At 43.8% G+C, this 27,081-nt stretch overlaps 1 protein-coding gene across 20 annotated transcripts in view; it reads right to left on the bottom strand.

Annotated features, from left to right (window-relative positions):
• Nucleotides 1-21,685, bottom strand: part of PUM1 (pumilio RNA binding family member 1) — a 78,840-nt gene extending 57,155 nt beyond the window's left edge. For 7 of the 20 annotated variants that reach the window (XM_068917125.1, XM_068917127.1, XM_068917128.1 and 4 more), the window contains exons 1-3: nucleotides 21,565-21,684; nucleotides 16,569-16,942; nucleotides 718-786 (exon numbers count right to left, since the gene is read on the bottom strand). In XM_068917125.1, coding sequence (XP_068773226.1) covers nucleotides 718-786; nucleotides 16,569-16,931 — 432 coding nt within the window. In that variant the 5' untranslated portion in view covers nucleotides 16,932-16,942; nucleotides 21,565-21,684. Of the gene's footprint in view, nucleotides 1-717; nucleotides 787-16,568; nucleotides 16,943-21,564 lie in introns of those variants that run through there. The other 13 variants (XM_068917129.1, XM_068917133.1, XM_068917134.1 and 10 more) reach the window with 10 other exon arrangements.
• Between the last annotated feature and the right edge of the window lie 5,396 nt (nucleotides 21,686-27,081).

The following is a 27,081-nucleotide window of genomic DNA, read 5'->3' as shown; positions in this document are numbered from 1 at the left end:
TCCAAATAAATTGGCTTGCTATTTTTCCAAGATGCCCTAAATAGTCAAGTTTATATATATAAACTTCCTCTTTTCAATTTAAAGCAACGGTCATCTTCCCCAGATCTGCTGCTTGCTTACTGCGCTGGGTGATAAAAATAATTCCAACGTTATAGAAAAGAGTAAGAACTGGAGAACTCATTATTGGAGAACTCCTTCCGCTCAGTCCTTTGACCTGTCCAGACACACTTACCACTTCTGCAGCCCTAGATAAGGGTGCTGAGCTAATTTAAACGTTAAACATAGTTCTATGCTTTATGACAACAGCCAGTGGTGGCCAGCAGTCAAAATTGGGCAGCAGACCATGACAGACAACTAAACCCACAGTATTACGGGATCTCAGGTCACCGCATCCCAAAATAAACAGGCTACAAGTATTGTAACACTTGTCACAAGGCATATTTCTAACTGTTCTTTTACAATCACCACTGTACTATTTGATGCCAGAACAGGTGGAGGGCTTAGCTGTTCCTCCCACTAAGACGGATTCCAGCCTGAAAGGTTTTTATTTTGTTAACGCACACAAACACACACACACCCCTCACAATCATAATGGAGAACATTCTCGAGTTCCGAACCACTCTACTAGGCTTAAAAAACAACAACAACAAACCAACCTCTTCCTTCCTCCCCTCAAAACATATATAGTTTTTCCCCTCCGAGAGGTCATTCACTTACCTCTCCCATAGCCCTTCCTTCCAGAGCAAGCGCTTGAAAATCGTGATTCAGTTCATCCATGGAACGCACCTATTTATAAACGGGTGAGAAAAATACATGATCACTCGCTTGTATCTCTTTTTAAGATGATCACAGTTTATAGCAATTTGTCTGATACAGACAGAGAGCCATACTCCCAATTACAGCATGTAAAAAGGCAATTAGGCTCCAAAATGCAACTTACCTTTAAGACTCTCAGAAGTTACAACTTACACAGTGTTAGTCTTTATACACGCACAAAAAAGACAAAATAAGCAATTACTTAAGACAGTCTAATGCAACTTCCTTTGCTAAGTTTATTGTAAAGATTCATATTTCACACTGAGTTATATTAATTTCAGGTGAGGAAGGAGTCAATACATAAACAAGTAAGTCGGGATCGTTTCCTTTCAGGCCAAGTCAAGTAACAACTCTTGCATAAAACAGACAGATTTATATTTAACTTACATTGACATGAAAGAGAAACTGGAAGCCAGACAATGGTGGGAACAAAAAGTAAATTAAATGAAAAGGGGGGAAAAAAAAGTCATTTGAAGCCAGGGGCAAAGCACAAAGAGAAAGAGAGCAAATAACGTCTTAAAATTCAGTTGCCAATTTTAGCTGCTCTACTCATCGCAAAGTCTCAAGCTGGCAACACAAAACGTATCATGGGGGTGCAAAAAAGTACAGCTACCATGGGTTCAGGCCCAGCTTTGCTGGGGGTTGTAATATGTGGATTTTGAGGAAGATGAGGACACAGCATGACAGAGAGTGAAGTCATATGTGCAGAGAGCTACCGGGGGGGGGGGGGGGGGGGAAGGAAAAACTTCAAATTAGAAGTATGTAATGATACAATTGCAAAAATGGATCCATTCTTAATGGATCCTTTCCCTAAGAGGAGCTTTACTGGTTAAGCACTTGTAAGAATGCACTTCTTTGCCATGGAACAACCAACCTTTCCATTAGCATGTTACCGAGGTCATTTCTGCAGCTATACATTTACTTTGAGCAATTATGTAATTTTCTGCTTCGGCTTTGGATCATGATTTGCCGAAAGCGGATTCAATTCTAATTTGGAAAAAAAAAAAAGCAGCAACTCAGCAACTTAAATCAAATATGCTGAAAATGCAAAAGAAGAGTTTTTCCTGATATTCTTTCCCAAATCTTACCCAGGCAATACAGACCCTAAGCATTTGAGTACATGTGCAGGAGCAGAGGGGAAAAAAAACCCTACAGACTTGAGGACAAAGCACAGAAGTGCAACCACATGCTAGGATTCAAACTAAATTATTGCCTTCCTCAGGTAACACACCTGTATTTATATTTAAGTAGTGCTTACGACAACAGCCACGTACACTTAGGATGGCACGTAAGCAAAACTACAGCCTCCCACCCCACGTTTTGGAAACCCTGAGCAATCCACCAAATCTGGAACCCATCTTCTTCTAGACCAACGGTAATAGTTTATATGACATTTATGAGTAATCCACACACCCTATTCGCTGCATTCCTTCACAGGCTGTTTTTAGGATGCTGAAGATTAATAACACAACGTTTACTCATGTCACCACTGAAAACTTGAGCAGATGATTTGGATGCTTCATATCACAAAAAGGCAAAAACTACGCTAATGGTTTGGATGCTTGTACATCCTTTTGCAAACTTCCAGTGCTGTGAGCAGTTAAACCATGGTCACAGACCTTAAGCTTGACCCTAGCTTGTGATTCTCCTGCCACTATTTCCAGCAGAACCAAGTCAAGACTTGGTTATGATTATGCTTTATTTCTATTTTAAGACAAAATTCAATACACCTTATCCAAGAATATAAAGCAAGCATCATAGATGACCTCCAGAAGCCCCGCCAACCCTTCTACTCTTCTGTAACAATGCTACTACGCAAAGATGTATTAACGATATATACTATATAATTTAATAATATCATATATTCCTGGAACATGCAACTCCTCAATAGTCAGTCACACAGTACCACCGTTTAAATAAGGCATCCTCTTATTACCAAATCTCAGTTCAAAATTATTTTCAGTTTTGCCACCTTCCTGTCACATTCTGCTGTGACCCTGTATCACAGCGGTGAAGACGACGCACAGTGAAAACAGGAGAGCGTGTCCCAGCCGCTACAGCACAGGACAACGACAAAGACTTTGCTCTGCTGTCAACTTCATCACTGATCTGCCAGCTAACGTAGCCCACGTATCCCAGTTCCCCCAGCTGAGACAGAGGTTAACAAGACCAGGTGCTTCTGTGAAGCATTTTAAGCTGAGCTCATTGAAAGTGCTACAACATCCAGTCGTTCTAAGCCACACAAGCTGAACAGGAGCAAATTATTGTTTAAATGAAACATCTGAGGAACAGAGAGGCTAAACAAAGAGGTTCAGCAGGTGATGCTCATTCCTATTACTGCTAAAGCAATCTCCCAGCCCCCCACACATGAAGCCACAATGGCACTGATCCAGGGTGTACAGTGTTGTCCTGGAGAAGGAGAGGCTACCTAGTAGCCCTCTTTTCCCTCCGCTTCACCCACACAAATCTACTCCCAAAGGGGGATGTTGTGCTGTGGCAGCCTCAAAACAAAGCTGTAACAGAGAGACAATCATTACATTTCTAGTATAAATCACAAGACTATTAAAATACTTTATTTTGTTCTGGTCAGATCCTAGCCCTAGCAATTTTATGCTGCCAACTTCAATCTCCTTTGCATCTTCACTTGCACAAACATCCTTGGTGAAAGTACGGTCTAGAACACGTAGACAGTTTCTAAATAAGAATTCCACTCCTGTCCTCAATCCCATCACCCCCTTTTTTGATACTTATGCGCATTTTAAGGTCATCCTTACTCTACTGAACATAATTCATTTTTTAAATGCTAGAAAACACGCATCTTATTTGTTGACGTTAGATGCACAAACGTTTGCATAGAGCTCTTCTTGTTCAAGGTTTTGCCTGGAGTAGAAAACCATGTTATCATTTAGTTAAACCAATTACAGCAGTGAAAATATATAATTTGCATCCAGGTGTGAAGCCAAGCTCCCATGCTGGCCCGAGTTATTAGTGGAGAAAGGAGAACTGGTGTAACTATTAACAATGCGATCATCTCCAACGCTGTTAAAGCCTTCAACGCAAGCTCGTGAACTTCCACCAGAAACCATGACGATTTAGCGATTCAGGTTCCACTAAGTGCTACTGTCCAGTAAGCACACGCGGCTCCCTTCAGTGTTGACCATTTACCCATTTGCAAAGTCAAGCAGCACATTTGTCTTCAACCAAATAACGCCCGTGATAGTTTGTTACTACAGAGTTGGCCCACAGATCTAGATAAGAGCAGTGCTAAAGGGCAAAAAGCAGCATAAACATGACGGCTAAGTGCACTCCAGCTGTTTTATACCTAGTTTAGTTGTATACCTAATTGAGCACTTATTTTCTCTCCTCTTAAGGGCCTGAAGGAAGCATTTCTTCAAACATTTTGAGATTGTAAATAACCACCCTAGCCTCCCTTGTTAAAAGATATACAGTAGAAATGGGCTGCCTACATCTCCTTCCCAAATACACTTTGCCCCAGCCACTGTCAAAAGCAAAAATTATGCATCTACTCCTCTACCTGCTATCACAGGTCAAACAGCAAAATAAATAATTCATTAGAGAGAGCTAAGCCTTACCCCTACTCATCCTCCTTTCATCAATCCTGACAAATATAGACAAAAACATTTTCAAAACCAGGTCTCTCTGCTTGACTTTCGGGCACTGTATGTTCACACTCTACGTATCACCAGTTTTGAGGCCTTTCCTTTCAGTCATATAGCTCCTTTATTGCCACTCATCATTTTATTTATTTGTCTGCAATACAGACTAGTTTACTTTTCAAAGACTGTACTCAAAAGAGCTGCTTCACAGTTCCCCCCTTCATAATACTAAATAGCAACACCTATTCTCACATGATGTGCACAAATATCACAGGGTTCCTTCATTTCCCTTTCAGAGAAGAATAGATAGCTTCTGAAATACCAGAATTTAATACCAAATGCATATCTTTTTACACATCTTAGTATTCCAAAAGGCAGGTAATATTCTGACATGGTATTAAAAAAAAAAAAAAAAGTATCAATAGTCTTTCGCTCATTGGAATCTATTCCTGTTGACTATCATTGCCCTGGAACAAACACGGATTTGTGAAGCAGAGCCACAATGGTAAACACTACAAACAAGCAGCTCCACAAAAGGAAAAAGAAAGAACTTACCGCAGAAGAGGATTAACGTGGATAAGATTTGATTACCATAAAATCTGGTTCACCACTGAACCAGAATTTTGAAAGAAATCCAGAAGGCAATGCCAAAATAAATCGGCTGCACAAGGAAGTGATGCCCTGACATCTGGATAGTTGGTTCCTTGGAGGAAGAAGTGATCTTGAGAAATGTTAGGAATCATACAAAGAGAGGGCAGCTGTAGTCAGAATTGCTTAATAAGTGATTTGACAAAAACTGACTTCTGCTCTGAGCCAGCAGCGCTCCTCAGCTGCACCTCTATTTCAACCTGTTCCAGACACTTCACCTCTGCAAAACTGAATGCAGAGCGCATATCCTCACACGTTACAAGGAACAGCTCTCCCTACCTTCTTCTACAAAGTACTCTTCCTTTTTGATAATGTAGAAAACCCAGCAAGCTCCTCTTTGAAGCCTAGTCCCCAAAATAAAGGCCCATGAGCTCTGTACATCAATTATACTGCTCCTGAAAGAGAATTACAATGCAATTTCGCTGCACAAGAACGTTTCTCACCTTCACGTTACTCCGTAAATGCACTCAGGAGTTATGCAAATCTCAAACTTAATTGGAGCATTATATTGAGGAAGAGTAACTTCCAGATGCAAGAATATACAAATATATGTCACTATAACACACTCCAGCTTATAGCCACTTTACTGACTCGTAAACAGCTTCCTGCCTTCACAGTGAAAGCACATATCCAGAACCCTATTTGCCCAGCACGTTGACTCCAAGCAATCCTAAGAAACCGAAACAGAACCACCACTGGGTTGCATCGCTTTGCATAGGCTCAAGTCAGTTCAGTCTCTCAGGAGCCCTGTTATCCAATTTTCACCTTTGCTTTAAAAAACACACGATAAAGCAAGAGATAGCTACATCATTCGCTACAGCGTCACTCTAGGTCAGACGTCCCAATCTTCTTTTCAGTCTCGTGAACAGAAACCCTTGGCCTCATACACACTGCAGAGGAATCCAGGCCTTTCCACGTTTCAGTAGAGTACGTAGCCACAGCCTACTTCAGGGAGGACGAGACAAGACACAGAATGCTTTCTACTATTACCTACTGCAGATTTTAACGACGCAAGCCAATTTATCTCTAGGTCAAGGACCGCTTTCAAAACTCACCCTCCTGTGTGACAAAATAGCTGCTCAGCAACCTTGTGCATTAATTGCATTCACTGTGGATCTTCCAAGCCCCACGCAGCTAAGTTGTGTCAGGTAGAAGTCTTGCACAGGTCAGTCACACATGGCGGAGTTTTGGGGGTTGGCTTGTTTTTTTGGTTGTTTGCTTTTTTTGCTTGGCTAAGATTAGAGGATCTCATCATAAAACTTAATGACAGCACCTCAGAAGCAAATGTCTCTCCAGTCCCAAAGGTATATGGATAGTCCTTGTGCATTTCTGGAGTGCTACTCTACTGTACTAATACACAGTCACAGTAAAAAAACAAGAAAGCAGCTATCTCAGCTAAAGATCACCTACGCTCTGCCTTTTGGTGCTGGATCTTCTGCTTAAATACGGCACGAAAAAAGAAGGCAAATCACTTTTCCCTGTCTCTGAGTGCTCCCAGAATCATGTTCTGCCATAGCTGTCTTACAGCTAGTATTTAAAAATTTTGGAAGATGTATCTTATAGAATGGCAAAGCTGATTCAGGCAATTCCCCCAAGCTTCCTTTTGAGAAAAATCACAAGTGACAGAGGAGCAGTGCAAAGGGTACAACTTACAGAAGGTTCAAGAGAACAAGATGAAACCTCTCTTGTTGCAATTCAAACAAGCGATCCCAAAACACAACTGAAGTCCACAACGTTAAAAAGCTGCAACGCTAGAGACCCAGGAAAGACACAGCAAGTAAACCTGCAAAAACATAATCTCGGGTATCCAGCTTGCCCACAGAAAAAAAAAAAAAAAGGTAACATTAAACACACCCCCAAAAAAAGCAACTGATATGGACACGCTGCACTGCTGGTGCTTAAAAATGGCAGCTAAATTTTAACCTAGCAAAAACCGAGGCCCACAGGGCTAAATGGCACTTGTCAAAACCATTTCCACAGCCAGTTAAACGAACAGGAAATGGGGCCATGAACTGCCTCTGTGATTACTAAACACGGGGTTGAAGAACATACCAAATTAACATGAAAGCAACAGTATATTTACTTTTTGTATTCCCAATACCAGATTTTGTATCCCAGAATAATCTCAAGTTTTTTCAGAACTGGTAACTGCTAGCAAAGTACCTGAATTGTAATTTTAAGTAAATATTAATGTCAATAACCAGTCAGTGTTAACACTGCAGCTTATATTAAGCAAATATGGGTGCTACAGAATCTTAATATGACCTTTACTTATAAATTCAAAGTGCAGTACTGTATCTCATTTCATGATCCTCAGGTATCTCAGGGGATTTTACAGTGGCCTTATATATTAAGGAAATCTCATTTACCTAGCATTTATGATTCATCTAGACGGACAAGCAGCAAAACCATCAAAGTCTAAATTTCACTCTTAATCACAATGGAGAGTCACAGCAAACTCAACAGAATGTGTTTTCCCTCCTCATGCAAGCAACGTTTCCTAAGAAGGGGGAACCGAGGTAGAATTGAACAATAACAAAACTTTCGGCCAATAAACAAAAAAAAAAAAAGGAAAATCTTTGGAGAGATGGAAGCTTTCTCCCTGAAAAATACCCAGACTATTCCAGCCCATCATCTAACAAAATTGTCTCTACAAGCATTCCATGAAGGTTGAGGGTTTGTACGGGGTTTTCTTGATGTAGGACAACGATAAATAGATCAAACATCTGCACTTGTTAGCGATGACTGAAGAGTGCTTAAACTATCTATTGCTGTTCAGGCAATTATGTTAAACAGGGTAATCAAAGTTAACTAGAACATCCTGTAGGCCTCAACTTTAAAATTTCTCCATTCTCCTCTCCCAAAAGCTGCTTCCCATATTAACCTCTCCGGACCTATTTCAAAGGCTCTCTTTCTCCTTCCCCACCACTTACTTTTGCCAGGTTCCATCTATTCCTCATTCTCCCCTCCCTTAGATTACAGCATTTACTTTCCCACTACCCCTCTTCCCCAGTAGTTCTGACTAGAAGGTAAAACCCCTGGGACCCCATCATCTAAAACTGAAGTAGGATGGGTACTGTAAAGACAGGATGCAGTTAAGTTGGAACACATAAAAGGCTGCTTTCAAAATTTCTTTGATTTACAGTAAAGTACAGGGTTGCCTGCAGCCTTCAGTCCTGCTAGCCAAGCAAGCAAAAACTTCACCGTGTCCCACAGATCCTACTGGAAGGAACTTCTGAGTGCTTCACCCAGAACCACCTTCCACCCAGAAAACAAAAGCACGGCTCTGGGACCACAAATCCAAGGGAAACGTTCATTCTTTGCTCTGCTGAGCTGGTTGTGCTCTTGGGGAGCCTGGAGGGAGCCCTCCAACGCTTGTACGCTCTGGGCACAAGCTCGATGGGTTCACCCACACAGACAACTTACACAACTCGAGACAAAAAGGTGGACGGCTCATCAAGGCTGCAACGGAGGGTGGTGAAACTCTGGCCTCACTAGAGTCAAATGGCAGCGATGCATCAATTCCAGGGAAGTCCTGTTTCATCTTAAAAGTTACTTAAGCATGCATTTTGAAGCTACAGAAATAACACCTTCTCCCGATGAGACTTACCGTTTATTCTGCTTTTCTACTCCTACAGAGCAAAGTGGAAAACAGTGTTACTGTTACACTTGTCGGGATATTCAAATTGCTCAGCTCCTAAGATTAATAGCATTTGTTTGTTTGTTTGTGTGAGAAGACAGAGATGAGAGATTCCAAGGGCTTACTGTTTACATGGGTTACATTACACATGCTCACTCAAAGCAGCTTAAGGGTGTGATTATTTCTTGGATTTTTTTTTTCTTTAAAAACCTCAGATGCTTTTTCACAGCAATTACTGCAGAGCGCAAGTGTCTTGCTATGTTTCTATCCATTAGACTTTCACATTTCAGGTCTTGCTCAATTTGTAATGGGGAAAAAAAATATCTTTATTTTCTAGTAAAATTTTCCTCAAAAAAGGTCAACATCACTACAAAAACAACAGTATTGGGACAGTAAGGACAAGAAACATCAAAAATAGTCAGTCAGGCTGCTGCCTGAATAAGGCATTCTTTAGAAGGGGGCACAGGGGAGATAGCTTCAAACGGCTGAACAGTAAAAATACTTTGTGGCACATGATTTATATACTTACAAGTTGTTAAAGCCTTTTAAATTAACTACCACTAAAAGTTTACAAATTTCAGATGGAAACAAATGCCTTTTACTAGGCTGTAGAGATTGACTGCGTTTGTCTTGTCTGAACAGCTCACATAGCACATTATTTAAAAAAAGATCTACTCTGTGCATGCAGATATACACGCGCATATATATAGAGAGGGAGTATCTGGAAAAAAATGTATTTACCAGCTGACAGTAAGAAAAGCACCACACACTATCAACAACAGGCTTGCCACTGACAACTACATCCAGGGTTAAAATATGTTGTTCCATCAACTGATTACAGCACTATTTTTAGTCCTCTCCTATAACAATAGTCGGTAAAGAAAGAATGTGAAGTCACAAGTATTAGACAGGATTAGGTGGTTTAACTACTATTTTTGTAGTAAAGGGTTCATCATTAGAATAGCTACTACCATTAGCATTCGAAGCAAAAAGCTATTGAAATTGCAGATTGGCTAATGCTTCACATGGCATTTAGCCAAGATGATTAATGATTCAGGGTACAGAAATAAATGCAAGAAAGACAGCCTTTCAGAATGGCTCGGCTTCGCTAGCTAATTATGTTTTCCCTCAGATTTTATTCACTGAGGAAAGCGCTTCATTAATGTGGAATTTAGGTTACCCTGTGGTGTCTCAGGCACATATTGTTGGGGCACAAATCTCCAGAATACTGCATTACAGAAAAAGTAACCTCAACTTTGCCCCACTGGAGCTGGTAATACCCTGCGAAAACCATCTTCTGCTTTCCAGATGCGTGTTTGGATCATTGCATTTGCGCAAGCAGTCAGGGCTACACTTATGACAAAGAACTGGCAACAAGGCTTGCTTGAGCTGTGGAAGGTCTGAGGCTTTTCCTTTCCCCTCCACCCTTAAACTGAGCTTCCAAGGTTTAAATTCACAGGAAAATGGTGTAAAAAAGCAACGCAGCATCGCCTCATTTCAGTGACAGGTTCACTACTTTTGTCAGAAATGGATGCAAGCAGCTCCTTGCCATAGTGACTGTTCGCAGCAGGGTGAAGGACTAATTTAGGGGTTTAATAACAGCTGAGTGCTCATCAATGTTTCACCCCACCGTAAGATCTGGGTCTGCACAGCTTCAGTACGGGATCAGTCAAGCAGCCAGGTAGCTCCTATTAAAAACAATTGCCCTAGAACAAAAGTTACCCTTAACAAAGGAAGAGGAGTAACACAATATCTCAGAGCAGATCACTTGACAAGAGAGAGCGCAGCATCACATGACATCCGCAAACAAAGGCGAGTTTGTTCATTACAGACCCGCAGGATCATCATTCAAAGGGGACAGCTTTAAAGGTGTCTCAGCATATACCTATAGTCAGTCCGTGCCAACTTTCAGAGACACAGGCACCACCAAATTCAACACCCTGGAACAGGCTCTTTGTTAACAAGATTTCTGTTCAGCAAGTTTTTCCATTTTTCAACAGAAAGGATGTTTCTCTAAGAACTAGTAGCAGCTGCGAGTAGGGGCAATGGAAATTCATTGGGCAAATTCACAACTTAGAAGCTTCTGTGAATGGATTATATGGCCTGTATCTGACGTAAAGTTTCTCTCCAACAGAAGGCACCAATTCACAAAAGAGCATCATAACCTGTTTTACAGAAATGCAAATATGTCATACCAACTCAGAGATATTCAGCAAACCACAGAAGAGCCAGTAAGGGGAAACCGAAGTTGGAGAGAAGGGGAGGAAGAAAACAAGTAAGTGCATCCAGTTTTGAGAAATGTAACTTTTTACAAATGCAATTTTTTTTTTTTTTTAAAACAACCCCCATTTTCCTTAGATTGCTAGCCCCATCTGCACTCACTGAGAGACAAGGTCCAAAGAGGTCAAAACAAGCATGCCAACTTGACAGCAACAGTTTTAAATAGTGTGGTCTTCTCAAAGATAAATATATAGGGAAGCTATGCTCTAAAGGTCTATTCAAAAACATATTTCAGTTACTATATTGTCCACATACTTAAAATATTACTTAAGCATTGAAATTCTCAAATTCAATAACGTGAAAATACTTTTCTCTTCCTGAGCAAACTTGACAAAAGGAAGACGACTACAAAAATACAATAACACAAAAAGAAACGCCAAAGCTAGCCCACCAGATTACTTGTGCAATCTGAACTAGAGTTAGGTATCTGGCAACTGACTGTCAGGGATAGCAAGACGGACAGATTGAGAGTCAACAAATTCTTACATTGACTGCCAGAAGATTTCAGCGTTTTTCTATACAAGACAAGGATTTTCCAACATTCAACTTTCAACATCTAACTTAACCAATCTATCCGTGCTCCCTCTATCCCAAGAGGGATTTTCAAAGGGCAATGTAAACCAGAAATGTTAATTAAGTGTTCTGAATCCCCTCCTCCAAGATATCCCTTCTCCCATTTACCACAGAGAAAACCCTGCAAAACAAATCAGTCAAACTAGAGATTTCATCTTGGCAAGTTATTACATTCCTAATTTTCTGGGTATCAAGTTAGTACAGTCACTGAACTACTAACGTAAGGAAAGCCCCAGCTAGTACACTGCGATACATGGAAGTACTCACGAAAATTCAACAGCTTTAATGAAACACACATCAGAAAACGTTCTTCAAGAACAGAGGCATACATTATACCGCACGGGATGTGTCCTTCAAGGACTCCCCCCACACCTTCAGGTGTGGTACAGACAGCCAGATTTTTCGGACCACTGTAGCCCTCACACACCACGTACCTGCTGTAGACAGGCAAGTAAATCTCTCCTAAAGCATTAAATGTCTCTTAAATAGGATTTCACTTCAGAAAAACATGACAGCTTCTGCTTGCTTAGCTTCCAGAATCATTTTGGAGAACCTTAACGTGACTTTAAGGCAAACCTTGGTAATGGTGCCTGCCAACAGAAGAATCAAACCCAGACATTTACACAGCATCAAGTAGTACGGTTTGAGTAGCAGTGTGTTAGAAGGGCAGCTGCCAGGAGAATTATCTTCTACGCCCACTTATACGTAAGTTCTCATTTAATATGTTGTCTGATCACGTTACCAAAGGGCAAAATCAAGTATATAACCCAATTCTAGCCCTGTGGCTTTCACTGTTCTTCACCAACTGTATGTGAAAAAATCCCCACATTCAAAAAGACAATCCCTGCAGAGATCCATTGTCTCAAATTATTAATTAAACATGCTCCCAAAGAAAGTAAATTCCTAAAATAATTTGCCTCTACTTAGCAACTCCCATATTACTCTAACTGCCATTCAGACAGAGTCTGAAGAACACCCACGTAACATAATTCAGAAGGGACCACCACCAGAGAAACTCTCTCTTGACTGCAGTTCAAGAAGTTCACACGTGCATGTGAAAAACCACACAATCCCAAGAGTCCTTCATCCAAGAAAACCCAAACATTTTTCCTAAAAACCTGTTAAGCATTGAGAAGTTCTTCCAGCTGTCTATCTCAACTGCCTTTTTATTCCCCTCAGTAGTAGTAGGTGGCTGTTTGGATTTGCAATGAGATACGCAATCCTCCATCACCAAGTCAAATCCAGCCTAGGCCATTAGTCATCAGAAGTCATCTTGTAACTCTTTACTAACCCACGTGAAGTGAGTTGCTGATCTCAACCCATTTTCTACAGGATAAAACGCATAAAAAAACCCTAATGCAGGCAGCATTAACAGTCTGTCCTAATAGCCTGAAGAGTAACTGGGGCATCACAGAGAACTACAGTCCAAACCTCTTCAGTTTGAACCATAAAATTACTGGTGAATGATGATGCTCCACCTAATCTTGCAGCTGCCTTTTGTGAATAACAGGAGATGACTACATTTTGCAGCAGAGACCTGGCTCCTAGAAGTGTCCTCCATTTAAAGTCTGATGATTAAAATATTTGTAGCAACAGACATTTTTGAAGTCTGTTTAGAAGTTCAGAGATTCTAATCTAGAAGACAGAGTGTGAGTTCATCATTACTGCTGTGTCTGCAAGAGACCAAAGAGGAATTTCAAACATAGGCTATTTTGATGGGCTGTGCATCTTTGATGCCTACCTATGAAAAAAGGCTACAACATCTTTAATTGTTTCATTATATGCATGTTTACTCATATATAAATAAATATACTTTTCACTCTCTCTTTTGGAGTAAGGAAAAAAAGTAAGGGGAAAATTTTTAAGTAAAATATAAAAAGAACAGGCATTTTTCCTCTCATCCCAAAACTTCCTGTTTGCAATGAGAGGACACTATCTACTTCCTTGGGGTCAGAAAACCCCTTTTTTGTTGTTTTTTGGTTTTTTTAAGTCAATCCTATTAAAGCTATTCACAGCTCAATTCTTACAGTTGCTAGCCAGAGGATGAACAAATCGACAAGGAGAAACAGCAAGCGCAATCAAAAAATGAAAAGCAAGGATACTGTAAATAAATTCTGACTCATAACATTCATAAGCCTTCAACAACACATGATGAAATGCTATCATTTGGTAAAATCACAGGCGTATTATCACAAAGAGATAGATGTCTGTCCACATACATAACACAGAACAAACTAGGATTCAACAATTAAAAAAAAAAAAAAAAAATCCCTCTACCTTTAATTACGACCTTCCAAGCTCTAGGCAGACATTAACCTATAATACCCTATAATTAAATTTTTCTGACTTTCCATTATCTTCTAGCTACTGATTTTCCTAACCAGTTTTTAGGCAACAAGAAGGGCCCTCACTGCCTTACCTCTGACACTTTAAAGACAAAGTTCAGTAGTACAAGCATACTACCATGTACAACAAATTGACACTTAACAGTCATCCATAACCATGCCTCATCTTTCTGCAAGTCCCAGCACTTCCTTGCATTTCTTCTATTCTTGCATGACAAATTCAATTCTGCCCCAGTTAAGCCCAAATTGAATTCAATGAATTTTGTATGCATAAGACTATTTCCTGCTCCAAAGAATTTGTAATTGAACAAGCAGATGCAAAGGCGGCCAAAAAGTCAAAGGGAATAGCCGTATCAGGATTTACGTGTATTCTATGTTCTGTTTCCCATGAGTAAAACTCTGAGGCACACACAGAGCATAGTAGAGAGAGGGGGACTTGAGAAGGGCTTACCAATCACTACGCTATACGGTACAAAATAAGACAGAAAAAAGAGCTACCCCATCCCGCAGTGTTGACTTTGATGAAACTAAATACAAAGATTGGTTTAAAGATGGATACTGAACGTAAAGCACACGCATATGACAATACATTACAGGGACATAAAAACCATTAGGAAATAGAATAGATAAAATTCTAACTTTAATTACATTATGGTGGGTTTCTCCTAAGCTTCAGGTCACATAACGAGAAAACCCAGAAAGCATCATATGCAACATTACGAGCCTAATCTTGTAGGTGTATTTTGTCCACACCATCATCTTAGAAGTGTTCTGCCTTGAAAGCGCACCTACATTATTTTAAGTTCTCTCAAAATGAAGCTAACTAGTTTTTCAAAAAAGTGGTACTATTACTACTATCATTTCATTGAACAATTTTCTAAAGAAAGTTAAGCAGAGGTAAAGCAACATATCTGACATTAGGTGAAGTCTTTGAAACAGGTAGTATTAATTCTTTCCAGTGACGTTTTCTAACTTCACAAGTTATTAAAGAATGTAGTTAAAGGGGTGGGGGGGGGGGGGGGCGGAAATCAAAAAATAGTGCAATTTTTAATGACTGCAGGGTTTTTTTTGCACCACCAATATGTTTTGTTGTCTTTGCTTTTAGGGATTTTCAGAGAAAGGGAGTGAAAAGTATGAGTTGGAGGAAAAGAGGATTAAGAATTTTATGACATGTAGTTCAATTTCTGAAGGCATCTTCACACAAAACATCCAAACAATAGCTGTCCCTGTATAAACATTTCCACACTTGACTGCAGGAGAATTACTAAAAACCTAAAAAACACAACTATTCAGTAAGAGCTTTTTGCTTACTGGTTCTTACATGAGTTAAAGCACATGAAAACCTTTTCCATCTAAGCTCTTAAGCTTTCAGTCATTACATGTAAAACTTTTTTTTAAAGTAGTTAGCAATTTTTATCTTACTTCAATGCAGTATTTCCTTTAAAATCGTAATTTAACTAAATACATTGTTCCCACAGAAGGGAAAAAAACTACAGTATTCTTTGGGCTGCCTACTTCATATTACAGTATTTTATACTGTTTTTCTTACAGAATAGAAATTAACAGGGCATTTGAGTTTACTTCCTTCTTGATGTACATACTGACTTCAGCAAGGTTGCAAAATTCCCTGCAACATTTGCTTTTAAATGGTCCAGATGACAACACACCCTTGGAGAGGCGCAGTGGGGGAACAAAGGCTTGTTCATTTTCGTTTTAAAAACTAGAGGCAGGACATGTTAATAAGGGCTACCAAAGCTTCACGTCTGCTGCTCTGAGAAGATTTGTGGGAATCATTCATTTTTAAAACGTGCTTACAACTAAATTATTTTCTTCCCATGCCTCTCTTAGTAGAGGCAGTGAGTTTCCTTACCTCATTACTATATCTGAAGAGTTACTTATAGGTCACAGTCAGAAAGCTGAGTGAGTCACGCACTCATTTAACTTGCAGTACATCCCCAACAATGAAACTACTGAAGAAATGTCTAGTTAGTAAACACTACTAAGACATGTTTTGGGCCACTACTCCTTTAGAAACGTTAAGTGAATGAAAAAAGTTATTTCTGCTTCCTGAGTACTGTTTCACGACGTTCTTAACACTGCCTTCTCCATTCAGCTAAGCACATTAATAGTATCGTCCCCCTAGTTATAACAAAAACCACAAAACAAAACAAAAAAACCAAAACAAAACAGAGTAACACACGTTGCAAGCAACTTCCAGAATTGTGTTTTTCAATATTGGGAATGCTGAAAGCTCAACCTACATGCATTGGCTTTTAAAGCAGTTTTGTAATACCATTACATAAGAATTATTTAACTACAGCAACAGATTTGAAAAAAGCTGCAGCAGTCACTGCTAAACTGGTTCACACACACAAAAATCAATAAATGCAATGATAAATTCTGCATTCTACTGTCACAGAGAGTGGAGAGGGATTTCAACACCCTCAAGAGTAAAAACATTTCAGTTTATAGCTAGCAAGGCACTGCAATCCTGAAAAGAGAAAAAAAGAAAAGAGAAGTATGACTGTTGCCATTCCAGTGACAGAATAACCAGCTTAAGCTTTAAAAAAAAGTTTCATTAAAAGCATCTATGGTAAGCTCGATTTGTTCATGTGTTCAGTTTGGAAACATTTAACTTTTTTTTTTTACCTGATGTTCTGCATGAATGTTATCCCCAGTAGGCCAGCGATGTTTGCTGTTATTATAGCCGCCTCCACCACTTCCTCCTCCCCCAAGCTGCTCACCATGCTGCCTCTGAAAGAAGTAATCCACCATAGCGTCGTCCTGGGAGCGGCCTGCAACTCCTATGGATCCAGGAACAGGACTGGAGTGTGTCCCTGCTGCAAGCGCTTGATTTGCAGCTGGCTGTTGCTGAGCCTGGGACCCTGTTCCAGATGTCAGTACAACAGGCATGTTGGGATTAGCTGTATCTTGAGTGTGCTGTTTCAGGTGGGGGCTGAATGAGTCCTGCCAGAGCACTGCTTTTCTCTTCAAAACACACGCAACGCTCATTCCACCAACACCTACAGGGGAGTGAGGAGAGGGAAGAGACAGACAGAGAAAGAGAGAGAGAGAGAAGGGAAAGAAAGCATTAAATCCACAGAGCTTCAATTTTAAATACCGAATAAGACACCCATCTTGTAACTAACAGAGAAACATCAAGATACCAAATCTGACTCCTTAAAGCTTAGTGGCTTGTTTTGCTAGCTATTAACTAAAACATAAAAACGCACACTAGCCAAAACCCCACATTTTGTGCTACACAGTGCTATCAGGATATGCAAGATTCATGTAAGGTGCCTATCACGCTAGAATCAGACCACCAACTTATGCAATGGAAATGCTCTGCGCTGGACAAAACTCTAGAGCACTGCCACAAAAAAAACTGCTAGAAAAGAAATCCCGCAGAACACAGTGCAACTGAAATTACAACATCAGTGTCCGCCACACATGTTTGCAACTGATAAATTACGGTGCAGTACACGAGTCCCACTGTATTAGGATGTGTTCATTCAGTAATGCAAAATATCAAGCCAACTACTTTTTTAAATGCAAACTTGAAAGCCTGGATTTCTACCGATATGGTTAATCAAGTCCCAAATATAATATGCACTGTCCTGCACACTCAGAAGCTGGCTTTGGTTGGGGGAGGGTGAGATATACCTATGTGCTTTATATGAGATTCCCTGGAGAAAAACCAGCTAACCTCCCAGTGCCAGGGTATCGGCAGAACCTTCCAGAGCTGGAGAAGCCAGCAGGGCCAGTTCAGCTATCGATGGTACAAGGGAAAAGCTGAACTCGTCGTAGAAATTGTCCAATACTGACAAATACCCCAAATTATTTGCACATACCCAAAATTATCTGCACACAGGACAACGGGCAGATTAAGCTGACAGCTACTTATTAATTTACTATCCCCTAGAAGATATTGATAGCATCCCAGCAGCACAAAGGCATACAAGTTTGTTTTTATCTTGCATAGGACAACTTATCTTCTGATCCTGAAAGCAATGAAAACATTGCACAAGGGAACAGAAAAGTGTTTCCCCCTGTTATGTAATAGTCACCCAATGCAGAGAGCACATCAAAACTGAATCGGTATTTCAAGGCATGTTTCAGCCAGATTTTTTTTTTTTTTTTTAATATTGCCAGTTTATGACTTCAGTTACCTAAGTGCAATCCCACAAAATCACAGATAGTTACAAGGATGAAATTATGGGCAGAGTTCGGCCCTTAGCGACTGCTACCACAGCTGCATACCAGCATGAGAGTGCTTTTACTATTGTACCTTGACTGCTGTAAACCTTGGCCCCGCTCCTGAAATTAGTTCTGAAAGGCCTGAAAGGAGGCTCTGTTTCCTCTTGGTTCATCATAGTAATTTTGAACAACAGTCAAATACTACAAGCAACTTCCAAGAACAATTGTGTGACAGTGGAGAGAAAGATGACCAAAAAAAGTGCAAGTCTGAACTCTGATCAAAATTATTCAGGCTTGTCCTGCTAATTGAGAATAGTGTTTTAGAAGAAAATGGATTAAAACAACCTGCAATTGAATTTTTTTTTTTTTTATTAAACCTACCTAAACATGTATTTGTCACCCCCTCCTCACCTCCGTGCCCATGTAAACAAGTAACTCCAAAAGGCAGAGAACTCCACAACTCAAATACATGCACCATTTAAGAGAGCTCGGCTCATCCAAACCCTACTGTCTTTCAAAAAGTCTGGAAATCACTACTACACTTCCCAGCTGCTTATTAAAACAGTGTAACAATGCCAGGTATTACAAAGCCATCGCTGCTTTTTTTAAAACAATATAATACACTGATTTACTGGTATTTTTCCTTCAGTTTTCTAGTAATAAACATTATAAACAAAGTATTTCACTAAAATGAAATGAACAAATAAAGCTCCCCTATGCCATTCAAAAAAAAACAAAAAAAAATGAAGTTATTACTGGTAAGAAATTCACATATTACCAAGCTGGGGGAGGGAGAGAGGTGTATTTATTAGCTATAGACTCTGAATGGTCCCTATCAGAAGAGATGACAAAATATCTCAGAGTAGTCTTTAAAAAATATATATATATAAAGATACTATGATTCTGATTCTGCCAAAAATTTCAAATGTTTAACATCATAAATAACGAATAGCCCTAGAGACTTCAATCAAAACACCACAACGTACAAAGTTACCCGTGCAAGTCTGCAGCAGAAACACCTACATCACTTTCCTTCCTCAAAATGCAGTGGTCTGCAATGCCCATGCACTCACCAGTGCAAACTCATTTCTTTTCTAAACTATACATACAGCTTTAATGCTGTAATGAAAGTATCATAATACCTACAAGAAATAGCAGAGCAGAAGAGTAGTAGACGGTTTTGTTTTTTTTTCCAAATATGGAAAAATTAAGGCTTTGAAAACAAGAATGTGAAAAGTGGGAGGAACCTACTCATTTACGATTAAGCCTTTAGGAAAAAAAGCACTTCAGCCTAGTCCACATATGCACGTATATTAAACACACATTCTTCAAAATAAATAAATAAATAAATAAATAGCTGAAGTTGCTGACTCCCAGGCCTCAGCAAAGCAAGAGAAGAAACTGTTTTGTTTTGGTTTTTTTGAGACTCTAGAAATTCTCAGTGAGATCCAGTAAAGACACTATTAAGTTCTGCACAACTGCCCCACGCTCCGAGAAGCTTCCTCTTTCCTCTAACGTAGACGAGGCAGCCCTAAACAAGACGAGAAAACTTGGCAAAGGAGACATTTTGAAAGGGAGCAAAGGGGAAAAGAGAATTATGGGTAGTTCAAGTTTAGTTCCAAGCCGTGTTTTTATAGAAATGCCATGTTAAATGTAGCAGACAGCTGAATACTGTCATTCAAAGCGCAGAGAGCATCAGAAATATGTTAAGTCACCTACACAACACACATTCATTAACTAACCAGCAGCTGCAAGTCGTACTGCTGCAAACATCTAATGGCTACTAGGACCCTTTTTATTCCCAAACTCTTAGTAAAAACATGTAATAAACCTTTCCCATGTAAACAGTTTCCCGTGAAGAGCTACACATTTACAAACAAAGGCTTCTATTTAGACGTTTTCCGAGAACACTGCTACAAGCCATCTGAAGCCCAGAGTTTTCCCTTCCCCTCGACAAAAAATATAATACGTAAATAAGCTGTTCTGTGTTATCGTTACAAGCTAAATAGTTTAGATTATGGGCCTCTCCACAACCAACAAAACTTTAGAGCTACCACTAAGCGAGGTTTAAGTGCAAGCAGCAACGCTGCTTAACAAGAAGGCTATAACCTGCACACAGCGCAGCTAGGTGTCTCGAAGTTCATCACTGACTCAAGAAGGCTCCTCTAAAAATTACAGGCTATTAAAAAAATCAAGTCGGCGCAAGATGCTGAGTAAAAAAGTTACGTTATGAGCTAGAACGGAGCTGGGTTTTTTTTGGAAAGTTAGACTGGAAATTAAAGCTGCCTCCCCATTGTTCAAGTGGTGTGTGGCCTACAAGAACTTTTACCATTAAAGCTTGTGCTTTCCTTAAAGCCTAGGGAGACACAGCAGGAAGCGGGTAAATTGATAACCGACTGGAACGGTTAAACCAGCATTAAAACATTGTAAGATAAATTCGACCCCTTACCCCCCCCTTCACTCCCAATAAAGGAAATTCCTTACTCATGATCTGTCTAACGAAATCTCTGCTCAGAACAAAGTTATTAAACACTGACCAAAAAAAAAAAAAAACCAAAACCCCAAAGTATTTCTCAGTTTGGGGCAAAAGACGGGCCGCTCTCTCAGACCCTTAGGTGTTTAACTAAAAACAGCCAAGCGCAGGTATTACGAGAAAGCAAAACGGGGGGGGGGGGGGGGGGGGGGGCAAAAAAAAAAAAGAGAGAAAAATAAAACCCAGGACCACACAGCACATCCAAAAGTATTGTCTGCGTTTTCCTTTCGTTTGAAAGGTGCCGTCCTTTCTCTGCTGGGGGCACCGAGCCTCCCTCGAGCCCCACAAAAAGAACCCCCCCCCCCAACTCGGCGGAGGAAACCTGATACCTCCCCCCCCCCCCCCGCCTCGCTCGCCCGTAGCCCCACGGCCCGGGCCCCCCACCCCGGGCAACAAAGAGGGGCCGCGGCCCTGCCCCGCGCCCGGGGCTCCCCGGGGAGGGGCCGGGCCCGGGGCCTGCGCCGTCCCCGTCCCCCCGCCATCCCCCCCCCCCCGCAGCGGGCCGGGCCCGGGCGGCGAAAGCGGGGGGGGGGGGAAGGGCCGGGGGCGCCGCCGCCACCATGGGCCCGCCCGGCCGGGATGGCCGCCCCCCCCCCCGGCCCCACAACAACCACCTCCCCCCGCCGCGGCCGGGCATCGCCCCGCGCCCGTGGTGGGGGGGCCGCTACCCGGGGCGGCCGGGAGAGGGTTGGGGGGCGGGGGAGCCGCGCCGCCCCCGCTAACAAAGGGGCCCGGCCCCGGCTCCCAAACGCGGACAAGGCGGCGAGCGAGAGAGCCGGGCGCAGCGCCCCGCCGCCGCCGACCTTCGGGGCGGCCTGGCGCCGCTCCGCCACCCCCCGCCACCAATATGGCCCCACCGGCCGCTCCGCTGAGGTGCGCGGCGCGCCGCGGGCCCGCTCCGGTGCCGATACTCACGGGCGGAGCGGTAGGATGAAGATGGATCTCAGCCCCCCCCCAGGCCGCTCGCCGCCTGCCTATCCCTCTGCCTTCACTCCGACAACATGGCGGCCCACTGGGGACTGGGGCGGCGCGCTGCATGCCGGGAAGGCGAGGCCGGCCCCGGCCCGCGGCGGCCCAGGGGCGGCCCGCGGCGGCGGCGGCGGCGCGGCCTCTCCGGGCCTCGGCGGCGGCCCGACCCGACGGAGCCGCGGGGCAGGGGCAGGCCGAGGCGTTCCCCCCCTCCGCCCCCAGGCCTCGCACCCCTTCCCCTTCCCCCCCCCCCAAAATCTGCCCGCAGCCACAGGCCGCTCTCGTTGTCCCCCACCCGCCTCCGGCCTCCAAAGTCGGGGCGCTCGCTGGGCGCCTAGAGAGGTGTCGCCGTCACCCGCTGCGTAGCCAGCTCCCTGCCGAAGCGTCGGCCCCTTTCTCCGCAAGGTCCCGGTTCTGCGGAGGCTTTCGCGCTGGCTTAATTTCGCTACCATAAATGCTTCTTTGCACAAGTACTGACTTTCTGGTACCAAGCAAAGGAGGCCCCGGCCCTCGAAGGAGACCACCGTGCTCCACAATAACAACAACGTTTTATTAGCGTTATTGCAGTCGTTATCGCTGTTGATGCAGTTCCTTGCCAGGTGTAAATCGTTCCTTACTTCCATTACGGTGTGACTGGAGTCACGAAGACAACTACTGTTGCAAATAACAGTCGTTATGTCCGTTATTGTGTCTGCTATTCCCAAGGGGGAAAATTACGGCCATGCCGAGTTTGGTTTGGGATCAGTGGCGAAGAGGACCAGAGAATACAGACCCCTCCGGCTCCTAGTCAGGTGCTTCGATGGTTAAACGTTGCCTTTTCCCAAACTTGCACAAGCGAGATAGCCTAACGCACCAACTGTGCTCCGTTCCCTTTCCCTGGCACCGCTGTAACTAAGCTCTGAACGGTGGACCCAAAACTTTTCTGTTTATCCGCAGGACTTGCTCCCGGGCTACGCTCTGCACCCTGCGAACACCTCCGGACCCGCCGCGCCGGATCGCGGCTCCGCTGTGCTGAGCGCCAGACTGGCAGCCGCCAGCCCCGGCACCAGGAGCCTGCAGTCCCATCGCTGCGAGCGCCCGGTTTTTCAGCCCGCCGGTAGGAAATGACAAGTATCTAGTTTGTAAAGGGCCTTCTCATCTAAAGTCAAAGGAGATGAACATCCGGACTGGAAGTACAGGCAAGCAAGTGTGTATAGACATAAGGGCATCCTCTATAACGTATAGAGCCGCACGGTCTCTATCTGTGCATTTTTAAGCCCAGCATTAGCAGCCAAGCACACCTTCTGGATTTTTTTCCCTGTGTGCCCCCGGTCTCCTCCAAGTCTGCAGAGCCAGGACAGCTGAGACTACAGAACCCAGCGTGCATCGCTCCCTCTCCAGCCAGGTTTGCGCTCTGGACATTAAAACAAAGCACTGTACTCTGGGATCAGTAGTTTTTGCAATAGCACGTCCATGTTAAAGGGACAGCCCGTTTGAAACCTTCCACCATAAATTTTACACACCCTCCCAAGTTTCGATCTTCCTCTCATATTTTTGGAGCGGTTTTGCAAATGCACCTGATACTTTAAAACAATGTTTTCTCTCCCTGCTCACCGGGCTAGCGAACCACATGAACAGCAAGAGGAAGTTGCCCACGCAGGGAAGCGGCTCAGGGCATGCTGTCGCATGCACAAAGTAAGCAAACAAACAGCACCTTGTAAAGATTACAGGGTTTGAAAAGGCTTTGTAATGTGATGGTGTCCCTCAAGCTGCAGAGATCTGAGCTAGAGATTGAGGTCCCTGAAGTCTGAGCTTTTGTGGTAAAATCAAGCAGGTGTGGTTTCAGGTACAAGAAATTAGTTCAAGCCCAAGTTTATCATAATAATTAACCATTAGCAGGACTGGATCCAGCTGAGGTCTAGCTGCGTAGCTTGTATCCATTTCCTCATCAAAGGGCTGCAGGAGGTGATGGGTATCTAAGCCCTCTGCTGCCGTGCCGCCTCTTCCAAGCTGCTTTGGTTCTGCGGTGTGCACGTTGCATGCTGTAACAGAGCTTACAGCGGCTGGGTGAGCACCCATGGGAGAATCTAGGCCTAGCCCAGGCCACCTTCCAAAACCCGTGGGAGATACAGCTTGCAACTGCAGCCTGGAAGCTGCTAGGTACCCCAAGCTTGGCATGATGAGGGACCTTTGAGATTAACAGCTGTTAGCAAAGGCTTCCACTGTAGATGCTGGATTTGAAGTCAAGCCTTATATATCCTCCAAAGCCTTGTTCTGCCAGTGCCGATGAGGCTTGTTCGACCTGGTGCAGGACAAAACCAAAGAGGAGGGCTGTACTAAACTCAGCACGGCTCTGCTGGGTTAAGCCACGTCTGCTGCAATCTATATTTGCTCATATAGATGTGTAACGCTTTTAGCACAGATCTGTCTGCCCTGCTGACATGAACCCCTGACAACTCCTCGGTATCCTAAGAAGTGCTGCCAACGTGGAGCCTGTGGAACGAGTAGCTCCTGTTAGCAAGGTCTGGCTGCCCCAGGGCTCTCCGAGCCCTTTACCAGAATAGGAACATCAGCATGTTATTCGGGCAAGCATTCCTAACGAGAAAGCAGCTAATTTTGCCAACTGCACTCTCCTGTTACATGAAAACCTTCTCAGTGACATGAGTCAGTCCATCAGAGACAATTGGGCGGTGAACCCCTATCAGTACTTAAGCTTCCTGCTGGTGAAGGTCTACATTCACTTCTGCCATGCCGTGGTGCAGTGTCCCCAAAATGACACCAGCGTGAGTGAGTCCAACCTCATGGCACACTGGAGCCCCATGGGAGACACGCACAGTAAAACTGTCATTTTGGCACTGGAGCTAATAAATCTGAGCACGCACCCTGTGGCATCTCTGCAAAGGATGGTTGAACTTCTGGAACAGCTCCTGAACCAGCGCATCACAGCCTGATACACTACAACACGTCACATTGATTCTTGCGTCATTAAAATTTTGGACTGTTAGGTGAGACAGGTCAGGACCTGGGTCACATGCAGCTTAGCTGTCCCCGCTGCAGATTCTGGGAAGAGGAGGGCTGTTGGGACAGTGCCCCCTTCTGCCGGCCATCTCGGGGGCACCGCATTAGCAAATTTGGGCAACCTCAGGACAACGCCTTGCTGATGTGGCTTTGGGGCCTGAGGCTATCATGCTGCCAGCAGCACAGAGATCCACGAGAAGCACTGACCATCCAGTGCAAGTCCGAGATAACAGCTATATCGCAGAAGGTTGCAGTGCACACCCAGCCTACAGCTAATGGCTTGCTGACACTAGAAACATGCTTTGTGTTAATTATTCTGAACCTGAGAAAAAACTTCTTCACTGTGAGGGTGACAGAGCATTGGAACAGGTTGCCCAGAGGGGTGGTGGAGTCTCCTTCCCTGGAGATATTCAAAAGCCGTCTGGACGTGATCCTGGGCAATATGCTCTAGGTGACCCTGCTTGAGCAGGGAGGTTGGACTAGATGATCTCCAGAGGTCCCTTCCAACCTAAACGATTCTGTGATTCTGTGATACCTAGGATAATTACATTTATACCAGTATAATGAGAGGGGGAGGGAAGGAGTCTTTCTGTGGATGAAGTATTAGCAGTTAAAACCCACTTATGCCAGTAACAAGGTGATTCGGTTTAGGAAGAAAGGCATAGGGAAATGGCACATGGGCACCCACGGCCCCTTGGCTAGAGGACTGGGGGCCTGAGTTCAAGTCAAACTTCCAGCGCCTGTATCCTTCTAGCAGCCTGTTCTTCTCCCTTCCCACCACTCCCATCCTTTCTCCTGCCCTTCGGACCATGCCTGAGCTCCAGGCCTGATCCAAAGCTTGTTGCAATCAATTGAAAGTTTCCCACTGACTTCAGTGGAGATTCACCCTTGCTCTTGCAGCAAGGACCAAATCATCTGGAAAAGCGCCGCCTCGTCCTGCCCCTGTACTCACTTGCACTGCTGAGAGCGCGCAGCTATTATTTGTATTGTTTGCGGTATGCTGGAGTGCAGAAATGACAGCACAGCAGCAAAGGCTTCCAGGAATAAAGCGAGGCCAAGGGAAAGGCCGGGGTTCCTGCAGCCACTCACAGGCCATGAAACCCTGCCAGCTGCATGAGCCATCGAGCCGTCAGACCCATGTGGGAAGACAGCCACTCCTCCCCGCCGAGCAGCGGGCTTGCGGCTGCTCAGATGCTTGCACAGGGTGAGAATACAGGGAGCAGAGTTGGAGGGTGCTTTGGGCAGAAGGAAAGGGGGGAAACGTGATGGTACAGGTCTCCGACTGAGTAGAGAGGGGAATAGAGTTAGCATATTACAAGGCTTCTGGAAACACATCTTTTCTTCCCCAGCAAGCCTAATGTGACAGACGCTGCTCAAGCCTGGGGAAAATGCACTGCTCCAGAGACTTTAGAGCCCAGAAGGACGGATGGAGCGGGAGGAAAAGCGAGTGCCGGCAGTGCGCTTAGCTGCCGTGCCAGCGGTGTCACCTTACCATGGGATCTGCAAAAAAGCGGGGTCTGGGGGAGACGGCAGAGGTAAGCAGGGACCCCTGGGCAGGCCCTGCCCGGACACCAGGGAGGGCATGTGGGCACTCTGCTGGTTTGCAAGTGGGAATAGAGCTTCTGCCTGCAACACGGTTATTTCTTTTTTTTTTCCCCCCTCTAAGACGGTTCTATCTCCTGGAGCAGAACAGCTTCTCAGATCGAAAGGCCTTGGTTGCAGCCGGCCTGTTTACACTAACCTCCAGCCTTCTGAGCAGAGAAACAATTCTGGGATGCGATCAAAGGCTGTACTAGCATTTTTCTGGAGAGAAAGAGTGAGAACTGCTGAACTTAACACTCAGGCTCTTCAATAGTAGCTGACTGGAGGGGCTGGCAGGCTTGCGGTTTAGGATAAGGTTGCCAGGCATTTATGTTTGACCTGATTTTCTCAGCCAGATCGTCAGCCTACACTCTTTCAATGCTGAGAGCATGAGGAGCAACAGCGTCATTTAGAAGAGGGCCTGGGTCACTCTGGCTGAAGGGTGCGGGCTCAGCTTTGGCCTAAGACAATAATAACGTGTGCCCTGGGTCGAGAGCTGGCTTTGGAAACCTGATCCGTGCAGCCCAGAGTTGCTGAATGTTTTCTGTAAGGCTGCAACATCATCGTTGTCTTCAGCTGGGCTGCTCCTCGTTTGCAGCCCTGTGCAGAGTCCTGCCTTCTGTTCCTGATCCTGTCTCTGATTTGCTTTCTGAGCTTGCATGCCTCACTTCCTGGCTCAGTGCCTCAGTTTCCTCATCTGCCAAATGGAGGAAATAACTTCCATCTCCTTGGGAAAAACCCTTTGAAATCTTCAGACTCGGTGTACGTCACCCAGCGCTGGGACACTCACGGGGGTCCTTGCCTGTCACATGTTCCTTGCATGTGCACAGAAGCACATGTCAAACAGGTGAATGGAACTGGGTAAATAAAATCCAGTTTCTTACT

This window comes from Struthio camelus, chromosome 23 (genome assembly GCF_040807025.1).
Source record: "Struthio camelus isolate bStrCam1 chromosome 23, bStrCam1.hap1, whole genome shotgun sequence".
NCBI lineage: Eukaryota > Metazoa > Chordata > Aves > Struthioniformes > Struthionidae > Struthio > Struthio camelus.
This window is presented reverse-complemented; position numbering and strand designations above follow the sequence as displayed.